The sequence below is a fragment of the Diplotaxodon limnothrissa genome, linkage group LG1, assembly GCF_057381915.1.
Source record: "Diplotaxodon limnothrissa isolate DT_005_m linkage group LG1, D_limnothrissa_male_GT1.1, whole genome shotgun sequence".
Classification (NCBI taxonomy): Eukaryota; Metazoa; Chordata; class Actinopteri; order Cichliformes; family Cichlidae; genus Diplotaxodon; species Diplotaxodon limnothrissa.
This window is the reverse complement of record NC_140596.1, coordinates 2,954,060-2,964,667: the sequence shown is the minus strand read 5'-3', so window position 1 is coordinate 2,964,667 and position 10,608 is coordinate 2,954,060. Positions and strand designations below refer to the sequence as shown.

At 40.4% G+C, this 10,608-nt stretch overlaps 1 protein-coding gene across 2 annotated transcripts; it reads left to right on the top strand.

Annotated features, from left to right (window-relative positions):
- The first annotated feature begins 4,482 nt into the window (after nucleotides 1-4,482).
- LOC146639237 (katanin p80 WD40 repeat-containing subunit B1-like) lies at nucleotides 4,483-7,554 on the top strand. 2 transcript variants are annotated; one of them, XM_085357198.1, is made up of 5 exons: nucleotides 4,483-4,958; nucleotides 5,686-5,801; nucleotides 6,877-6,948; nucleotides 7,019-7,169; nucleotides 7,254-7,554. In XM_085357198.1, the coding sequence occupies exons 3-5, from the start codon at nucleotides 6,911-6,913 to the stop codon at nucleotides 7,497-7,499; spliced, it is 435 nt and encodes a 144-aa protein (XP_085213324.1). In that variant the 5' UTR covers nucleotides 4,483-4,958; nucleotides 5,686-5,801; nucleotides 6,877-6,910; the 3' UTR covers nucleotides 7,500-7,554. The 2 variants fall into 2 exon arrangements, with proteins under 2 accessions (XP_085213324.1, XP_085213263.1); XM_085357137.1 differs by lacking the exons at nucleotides 4,483-4,958; nucleotides 5,686-5,801 and having other exon boundaries at nucleotides 6,286-6,948.
- Nucleotides 7,555-10,608: the final 3,054 nt, after the last annotated feature.

Below are 10,608 nucleotides of genomic sequence, written 5' to 3'. Positions count from 1 at the left end.
AGTAGGAAGTAATTAAATAATAAAAATATGATATTCATAAAAATATGATATTCATAAAAATATGATATTCATAAAAATATAATTGATTATTTAGAAAGTTTCTTATATATCAAAATAGCATTCTTTTATTTCTTTAAGCAATTAAATTTTTATTTTTATTTTTTTTTATGCTCAAAAAACGCCATCTGGTGGCGGGTCAGTGTGTGTGTGTGTGCGCGCGCGCGCGCCCGAGGCTGTGTGTCTGGGCGCGCGGGGTGCGCCCGTGTCTCCGGACCGTGCTCTCTCGGGCTCCGTGCTCATGTGTTTAAAAATGTATTAAACCATATTAAAATTGTTTAGTTAAACTTGTGCTTTTGTAACGTTCAGTATGGCCACAAACACATGCTGCATGCCTTGGGGGAAAACTTTATTTAGATTTATATGCATTTGTAGATTTAGAATAAAACTCATACTCAGAAAAAATTCGCGATCCCCTAACCCTCCTTAGATACATAAGCAGGGAAAACTCCTTAAAAAACCCTCCGCTATTTCTCCAAAACCCTACAATAACTTGTTAGGGTACCCCCTCTATTCCCAAAACCTTATATTCGATAACAGGGAAAATCCTGAAAAAATCCTTAGTCTTTTTTCTGAAATTCAGCGCCCCGCGGCTCCCTTCATGCTCAGCCAAACAAAGCCAAAACTCCTTTTAAAAATTTCTCCGCGATTTCTCCAAAACCCCTAGAATAACTTGTTAGCTACCCCTCTATTCCCCAAAAAAAAGCGCTATAATCCAAAAACATTGGGAAAGCTCCTTACTCTTTTTTCTTCAAAAACTTGCCTCTTGCTAGCTACCTCTAAAATTCTACGCAGAGTCTAAGTTCTACCTCGCTCTTAATCGCACCGACCCGCAACAGCTTCCAGAGCACAATTTTTTCCTGCTTGTTCGCTCCCCGCTCTGGTCCCGAATGCGCTGCTTACCTCGTTTGAAAATTCCCCCCTTAGACCAACTCCGCCTCACTGCGCCCCGCTGCCAATCACATAACCCTTGCACCGCTCCCTTCGCACCCCGGTTAGCCAATCCGCTCCAGCTCTGATTTTACGATCTCCCGCTGATGTTAAGACTATCTTCGAACCCCAGAAGAGATCTGACTTCAGACGTATCAACAACTGGCGCCGCTCAGACTGCTTGCGAGTTCGCATAGGGAGCGGCCGATTTCAACAGCAACTTGCGTCTCTTTCCTTATCCGCATATCATTCGGTAAGTGTTAATCTTCCTCTCTAACTACATTTTTGCATTTTCCTTTTTACCATTCTGTCAATCCTTTCATTTAAAAAAATAAATAAATATCACAATGGTTTGTAACAGGTACAATACACCATCCATCCATCCATTCGCCTCCACTTATCCTTTTCTCAGGCTCGCGCGGTGCGCTGGAGCCTATCCCACGTACAATACACTTTAAAATATATATAAGCTCCACTTTTAACTCCCGTAAAAGTTTATACATTACATGTCTACATCACCTATCATGGCCTCATCGGGTATCTCATATCATCTTGTTATTGTTATGTTATGCTCCTTTGATATTTTGCTAGTTTGCGTGTTTTAAAACTCTTTTTGTTTTTCTTTATATTTTTAGACCCAGATGTGTTAACCTGATCCCTGCGAAACACCAGCTCTGCGTGGATTTTGACCGCGAGTGACCGGATGTTGTTTCCGGCCTGAGGTTGCCTGAAATGCCGTGAGGCTCGTTTGAAAGATTGCGCCCGAGACCAACTCCGCCTCCAAGGCATGCCTACCTTTAGCTGCCACCAGTGAGATATCAGAGCCGGGCTCCACATATCCAATCAGGAGCATGAGCAAGACAGCTTTTGCAGACTCTCCAGAAATATACAAGTCCTTACCAACTGCTCTGCAACCCAGTGTTTCTGGTCCCCTCACTAACATCGCTTTTTGAGATATTTTTTATGAACCACCAAAAAAGCAATTTTACCCCACAGACTGGGTCTGAGGGCAGCAGCGGGGACAAATGATTGTAATGAAGCGACGGACATTTCATGGCTGGTCTTGCATAATCGTGAGTTATTATGTCATATGGTGATAAGTACATAGTTTTGCAAGAGGCATACAAGCACTGTGGAAAAAGTAATCATAAAACTGTTTTTGTGAACACCCTACGTTATGCTTTAAAAAATGTGATACATGTAATGTGATCATCAAAGAACATGATTTTTTAAAAAAAAACAACTTTTATTCTTATGCTTTTAAAGTATGTCAGATTATCTTAAAACACTTATTTGTATGTTATAATGTTTTTCTTACACCATGTGTAATTTTTATAGACACCTTATTCATTGTATCAATGTGTAATTATGTATCTTTGATAAATAAATAAAATATTTAATCTTGTATTTGTGTACTTTCTGGTGATTCAATAAAAAATTAGTCACATATCGCTCTGATAAACACAGATGGCTGAAAGAAATGTTTGATGGAACAAAGGAAACAAGTGTCTTGCTGCTAAACTTTTAAGTCACCATGGTTTAAATGAGAAAGTCTGTATGTAAAACATGAAAAACTCCAAACCCGGTTTAACTACAAAGGTGTACTCATTTCTTTGTAATGGTACTTTACTGTTCCAATGAAACAAAAAGAAAATCTCATTTTTAAAGTACATTTTTCGGCCATCCTGACCTATTTTCAGGGGCAAGAATGTTGATGTTAGACTGTGTTTTAAATCAGGTTGTGATCTTAAACTAACTATCACAGCACTGATTTCAGTTGTAATGTCAATTAGAATCCCAATTTGGCTTTTCTCCAGTCAGTGTTATGGTGAAATTTAACTTGTTCTTTTGTGTAATTGCACATGGCCCAGCAAAGGACCCCTTAGTAAACTGTACAGCATAAGTTTTCAATTCACTTTTGTCAGAAAACTTCACAGTATGAGAAGTTACAGCACAGTTTCTCCAAACGTGTGGTTCTTTTTCAGCCAGCGTGCTTTTAGAGCATCTACATTAGCTCATGTAGTAAAAGTACAATCAGTAAGTGTACTTTAACATTTGAGATTCCGAGTCACTCTTGCTTAGATCATGTGAACTATATCATGAACCTTTTTTTGTATAATGCATCAAACGTGTTCAAATCAGTTTATTTTCAATTTATTTTAACTAGAGACAAGCAACTCCTTTTTAGCTTCTGTTATGTATTTACCTCTCACACCTTAATCTAGATGTTAGTGTTCTCAGAGTTAACATGTCTCATGTTGCCATGTTGTATTTCTAATACCCAGCCTCAGTGTTCGCCCTGTTGACCCTCAAATCCAAACACCAATGATCTAGATATTCACAACATTCATAAGGAGATTCTTAAGGTCTTAAGTTTTGTTGTTTTTATGTTTTTATGTTTTACAAAAAAAAAACTTCACATTTTTTATATTTTTAAACGAAAGTGACATGCAAGGATATTTTTCTTTAGTGATGTTGCTTCAGCAATCTCAAATACTAATTATTCTGGGAATTTTTATGGTCAAACTATGTGATTTTCCAAATGTGTGTGTGTGTGGAGTAAAATGACCTTGTTCTTATGATGTTGTCACCGTGAATCATTTAGGATTAACAACACAAATTGTATCGATAGCAGAAACAGTCTTATAACTTATAATTCTCACACGTTACCGCTAGTTTTACAAACGCAGTCTTCTTCAGCTCTGTTTATGTAGCTTTTATGAAACTGATTTTCCATAGTACAAGTAGAATTTAATTTTTCTTTGCTCTCCAGTATAAATGCAATAATTTGCAGGCTTTTTACTGAAACTCTCACAATGCAACACTCAATGCTCAGAGCTTCATATATCAACAGCTCTGAAAATATCTTCTTTTTTAAAGTAATGTAGGACAGGATCTCTCACTCTCTGTGTCTCAAAAAAAACCCAACTAAACTGGCAATCACCACTAAACAAATGAAAGTAGTTTATGGCTTTTTTATCAGCTGCATTTCTTTCATTTATGTATTGATCCCATTGTTTATTGGTAATGCTTTTAGGTCACTGTTTTAGCATGTCTGCCTCACACTCCATTTAAACAGTTTAACAGATAGTGGGAGGAAGGTGGCATTGGAGTTTGTTGGGTGCTCCTTCTGAGACCGATCTGTTGCAGTCTGTTTGGCCACAGCTGTGGGTGCCTTCTTTGCTGATCGCTTTATTCTCTCTTCTAGCATACTCCTTAATCTTATCCAATTTCAGTTTATCCAACAACAGATGCAGCCTGTGATCCACTCATTTTAAGCATTCAACATAAGCAGCATGCCAAAATCCAAAACAAAGGCAACAGCAATTCCTTCAAACTCAGGTGAACGCCTGCAGAGCCACAGCACACACACACACCAAACCGAATAGCAAACGTAGCGGTGGGCGTGTCACAAAAACATCTTCTATGGTCAGAATCCAAACTGCGTTCAAACAAACAATACGCAGCACAAAAACACAGTTTACATACCACCGTCGTCTTCTCCTTATCTGTCAGACTAGCCGATTTTATGGGTGTCACTGTGCGCCAAAGCCGAGGACGCTCAGAATGATTCGGATTAAACTGTGTCAGTCGGAGCTTTTATGGAGTCTTACAGTAAACGGATTATTGCATTTAAAAGAACTGAGAGACTTCAATTTAATTTTGTTTATGCAGCGCCAAATCACAACATCAGTCACCTCAATGCGCTTTATACTTTAAGATCTACATACAGAGAAAAACCAACAATCATATGACCTCCTATGAGCACTTTGGCGACAGTGGGAAGGAAAAACTCCAGAACCAGGCTCAGGGCTTCTACTTTCCTTCAAAATAAAAGCTTCACATGAGTCTCGATAGCAAAAATCTGACCAGTGTTGGTGTTGCAGGGTCACACTCAGGCTGTGAGGAGTTTGGCCTTCAGTCCTGATGGGAAGTGGTTAGCTTCAGCGAGCGACGACTGCACCGTCAAGGTACGACCTGATCTGACGTCTCACCTTTAATGTAAAAAATATATTTTAAGGATTGTTTTTCCCGGTACTTACATGTTGTGGTAACTCTGACTCTGTAACAGTAGATGCTGAGAAACCTTCAGAGTAACTATAACCTGCAGGAGTTACACGATGCTGTGAATGTAAACTGTGAAGCAGAACATCAGCAGCAGGAAACTGTGCAGAAAGGCTGGAAGACGTTAAAATGTTCCAGCTGGTCCTGGTTCATGTTTGGTAGTCACGTGTTCCCATAAAATAAAACGAGCGATTGAATCGCAACATTTTTAGATTCTTCTACATTTTAAAATGGTTTTAAAAGGTCCGTCTGTTGAATCACTTCAGTGTTTTAGGATTTTTAAGATCCATCTTTTCTATTAAAATAGTTTTCAGGACACTTCTTGACCCAGGTTCAGTTACATTTATTTAAATAAAGTAATAAGCTGGTGATGTGTAACGACTCGTTAGGCTAACATTTCATCGATGTTTAGAATTAAGTTTCATTTCAATTGCAGCGGTCGGATGTTCGGGTGTTTGAGAGCATCTTGGGAATTTAAAAGTGTGAACATGATGTGTTTATTCTGTAAATGCTGTGAAAGCATCAAACCGGCAGCATCCTGTAATAAAATCGCTCATTCTGATTGGCTGAAGGAGGTGAGCTCTGCTCTCTTCCTGTTCGATGACCTCAGCCCTGTCCTCTTGTCTCCATCAGCTGTGGGACCTGGCTCAGGGGAAAACCATCACGGAATTCAAATCTCACACCGCCGCCGTCAACATCGTCCAGTTCCACCCCAACGAGTACCTGCTGGCCTCCGGAAGCTCCGACAGGTACGTCGCCGCAGGCCGAGCGCCCGAGACGCAGCAGCTCGGAGCTGAAGGAGCGACTCATGAGTGGAATCAGTGTTTGTGACACTTTGTGGCTCGTTTAGTTTTTCTGTTTCATGAAGCTCAGAGGCTGCGCGAGGTTGTCCTCTCTCTGTGCCGCCAAGATTTTATTTTGGTGCTGAGTTTGATTGTTTGTGGCATTTTTTAAAATGTAACATTTCTTTTAGTCTGAAATTCTTTTACTTTTTTTCACATACATGTCCTGTGTCTTCTACATGTCCTCTGCATGTGCCACTAAATCATACATTTATAACTAAAAGTAAACAGGAAATATAATATAAATATAATAAAATGGAAATAATAACTCATCCTTTCTCCAACACAACCAGCAAGTGCACTCAGTATTTAATCATTTCTTTATTTTTGCATATGAAGTATAAATAAGTATTCCAACATGAATCACTTAAATTGATTATTATGTTTAATTTGAGGACATCGACCTGGTGTTAGAGACAGTTTATAAGTTACACCAGCAAGCAAAGCTGTAGTTTGTGGCCTGATTTTCCGATTGTCATGTGATCGTGATGGAGCCGTTAAAGCTTTGAATGTGTCACTTCAAAGAAATGAGACATTTTGTAGGTTTTGGCCTGTTTTAGTGACAGAACAGGGAGCAGGGTCATTTTTATCTCAAACAGTTTATTGATGGAATAAATCTTACTCTCATTTATGAGAATAAGAAGTGACTCAAACACATACTTTCTTCAATTAATTATAAAAATGTCTTTAGCTTAGCTTGTAGTTAGAGCTGGGTTAGGCGACCCTAACCATCCCTCAGGTTCCTGGGGACTTCCCATGATGCACTGAGAGGTGCACTTTGCCCTCCACTCCCTCTTTTGTTCGTGTTTCGTTCCTCTTTTCTCTTTCTCCTCATTTACTGACTTGTCACTGCTGACCGTGGATCTGTTGGAGGTCTCTTCCTGTTCCTCAGCCGTGTTGTAGCGTCTTCACCTGACACTATAAAACACCTACAGGTGTCTCTAATGAGCTGCAGCTGTATGAACTCTGCATGTGCTTGCAGGACCATCAAGCTGTGGGATCTGGAGAAGTTTACGATGATCGGCTCGTTGGAGGGCGACACGACTCCGGTCAGGTGAGTTTTTCCCCGTTGCAGCAGGGTGTAACTGGAATGTGACCTCTGACCCCTGTCCCTGTGGTTTCAGGTGTATATGTTTTAGCCCAGATGGCTCCTGCCTGTACAGCGGCGCCACGGACTCGCTGCGGGTCTTCGGCTGGGAACCGGACCGCTGCTTTGACGCGGTGCCGGTGAGCTGGGGAAAGGTGTCTGACCTCGCCATCTGCAACCAGCAGCTGGTGTGTAGCTCCGCCCACCGCTCAGTAACAGTACTGTGCAGAAGTTTTAGGTAATCTTAATCTTCCACCTTCTCCACATGTCAGATCGGCGTGTCTCATCAGCTGTCGAGTGTGTCGTCCTACGTGGTCGATCTGAAGAGGGTAAAGAAGAGCGGTGGCGCCGTGATCCAGGGGATCATCCAGGACGACCAGCCGCTCACAGAGCCGAAGAAGGACCCCAAAGGAGCGGCACTGCGAAAGAACTACGAGAGACCCACGACCACCTGCAGATCGCAGAGGTACGGCACACTGAGAGACAGGAGAAAATACTCCAGATACTGCAAGTACTGACTCCTGGATTTAAAGTTTTATACATGAGCCACTGGTTTCATTCATCAAACACTCAGATCACATGTCATATATATATATATATATATATATATATATATATATATATATATAATAAATATATATATATATAATAAATAAATATATATATATATATATATATATATATATATATATATATATATATATATATATATATATATAATAATATATATATATAATAATATATATATATAATAATATATATATATTATTATATATATATAATAAATGTATTTTTGTATTTTGTTCTTTATTTAGGCCATGCTTCCTGGGTTGATCTGTTACGTTGTTCCTTATGTGTTTTCCCTTCGTGACTCTTACCCCCTGTGTGCCCCTCTGTGTATTTATGAGCCCTCGTCTCTCTTTGTGCTTTATTCTATGTTTTCCCCAGCCCGTTATGTCTGCGTTCTCCCCGTGCTCTCTCTCCTCCTGTCTGAACCTCTGTGCCTGTACCCGTCAGCGTTATGTTCACCCCGCCCTGTCTCGTTATGGTTATCTGTGTCACCTGTGTTCCCCGTGTGTTCCCACTTTCCTCGTTAACCCTCTGTGTATTTCTGTCTGCGTCTTCCTCTGTTCGGCGTCGCGTTCTCCCTCATGTTGTGTGTGTTCCTCCCTGTGTTTCTTGGCGAGCTTTGTATTTAGTTTTCCCAGTTTAGTTTTGTATTTCCTACGTTCTGCCGTGCCAGCATTAAAGCTGTGTTCTTTAAGTTTATCCCCGTGTCTGTGAGTCTGCATCTTGGGTCCTTCTCCTGCCTGCCACACAACGAACCATGACAGGACGAGGCGGACGAGAAGCTGTCGTCTGCTGAGATCCACAACGCCGAGGACTACAAGGCCATCTTCCAGCCAAAGAGCGCCATCTGTAGGTGGACCCGGAGCATCGCAGCTCAGATGTTGAATAACGAATACAGTTATACGTACATACAACGAGATCTGTGAAATATTGCTATTGAAAAGGACGCTGAGTTCATCTTTAATCAACACTGCACCAACAAAATCTGTGTTTAGTTTCCCCGAAAGCTTCTATTTCCTCACCTGTTGATCCACCTGCAGCATCGCCATCAGTTCTGCTCTGGCTGATTTTGAGAAGCAGGCCATATTTGAAAAGTGAGAGGAGTAAACATTACTCGCTGTAAGAGCCAAACAGGATGGGAGGATCTGATTGGTTCTTTGTGCCTTTTTAAAATATTCATCCTAATGAGGACAAAGACACTCTCGTCATTTCTTCTTTTGTTTTCATGTCGTCACATTTATTTTGCAGTCTGAGCTCCTCGTTCTCCTCTCTTCCAGCTCGCACTCCTCCTAAGATGTCGGAGCCTTTTCCCGCTCCTCCAGAGGACGGTGAGTCCAGCACAGCTTCACGTTTCTGTGAGACATCAGGAGACGACGCGCCTCCGACGTTTCAGTTTATAGATGAAACACGAACAATAAATCACGTGTTCGACAGTGAAAAACACACGACACAAAAACACACGACAGAGGTGTTTCAGCTCCTGTTTTGTGGTTACTGGGTCGTTTCCTGATGATTTCTTCTTCTGCTCAGAGTCCATTTTGGCGATCAGCCGGCAGCTGAAGGACATAAAGTCTCATTTTCCTGATAAACAGCAGGTCAGTGAACGCAGCAGCCGTGTGTCTGTGTGGAAACATGGACGCCTTAGGACAGCGGACTATAAATGCAACGAACCTATCAGAGCTCAAATACCTGCTGTTTACAACAAAGTAGTCCTCCAGCCGCTCGGTTTTCTCTTTCTTTAGTTAAAGATTTTTCTTTGTCTTCAGAAAATCAGTTTAATTCAAAACCATCTAAAACCTTTAACAGCTGTGTGACTTTGGTCTGAGTGCGGTTATATGAGAGGTTTTATGAGTCTAAATTAACAACTAAAATGATGTGTGAGAAATTATTTTGTAATAAATGAAGGCCATCATTCTTCTTGTGGCTTCATCAACAGTGCTCCCTCTGATCTCTGCCACAACAGAAACCTTAGGACACGCAAGGACAATAATTTTACTGACAGTAGTACCATCAGTCACACCTAAAAGAAAGCAAGCACAGCTACACAGTAATTAGGCTCTATAATATTGATGCTAATTGACTGAGAAAGAGTTAGGTGTCAAAAGAGAGTGATATTATACCCCTTTCGTCAAACGCAGTGATTTATGACCCCCTTAATTGATTTATGACCCCTAATTAAATTATCCCCTAATTAAATTATTCATGAGCTCCGGAAGTAGGAAGTAATTAAATAATAAAAATATGATATTCATAAAAATATGATATTCATAAAAATATGATATTCATAAAAATATAATTGATTATTTAGAAAGTTTCTTATATATCAAAATAGCATTCTTTTATTTCTTTAAGCAATTAAATTTTTATTTTTATTTTTTTTTATGCTCAAAAAACGCCATCTGGTGGCGGGTCAGTGTGTGTGTGTGTGCGCGCGCGCGCGCCCGAGGCTGTGTGTCTGGGCGCGCGGGGTGCGCCCGTGTCTCCGGACCGTGCTCTCTCGGGCTCCGTGCTCATGTGTTTAAAAATGTATTAAACCATATTAAAATTGTTTAGTTAAACTTGTGCTTTTGTAACGTTCAGTATGGCCACAAACACATGCTGCATGCCTTGGGGGAAAACTTTATTTAGATTTATATGCATTTGTAGATTTAGAATAAAACTCATACTCAGAAAAAATTCGCGATCCCCTAACCCTCCTTAGATACATAAGCAGGGAAAACTCCTTAAAAAACCCTCCGCTATTTCTCCAAAACCCTACAATAACTTGTTAGGGTACCCCCTCTATTCCCAAAACCTTATATTCGATAACAGGGAAAATCCTGAAAAAATCCTTAGTCTTTTTTCTGAAATTCAGCGCCCCGCGGCTCCCTTCATGCTCAGCCAAACAAAGCCAAAACTCCTTTTAAAAATTTCTCCGCGATTTCTCCAAAACCCCTAGAATAACTTGTTAGCTACCCCTCTATTCCCCAAAAAAAAGCGCTATAATCCAAAAACATTGGGAAAGCTCCTTACTCTTTTTTCTTCAAAAACTTGCCTCTTGCTAGCTACCTCTAAAAT

Coding starts and splice junctions, on each gene's coding strand:
- LOC146639237 (XM_085357137.1), top strand. CDS start 6,839: ATGAGCTGCAGCTGTATGAACTCTGCATGTGCTTGCAGGACCATCAAG. Junction 6,949..7,018: donor GGCGACACGACTCCGGTCAG/GTGAGTTTTTCC, acceptor CTGTGGTTTCAG/GTGTATATGTTTTAGCCCAG. Junction 7,170..7,253: donor CCATCTGCAACCAGCAGCTG/GTGTGTAGCTCC, acceptor TCCACATGTCAG/ATCGGCGTGTCTCATCAGCT.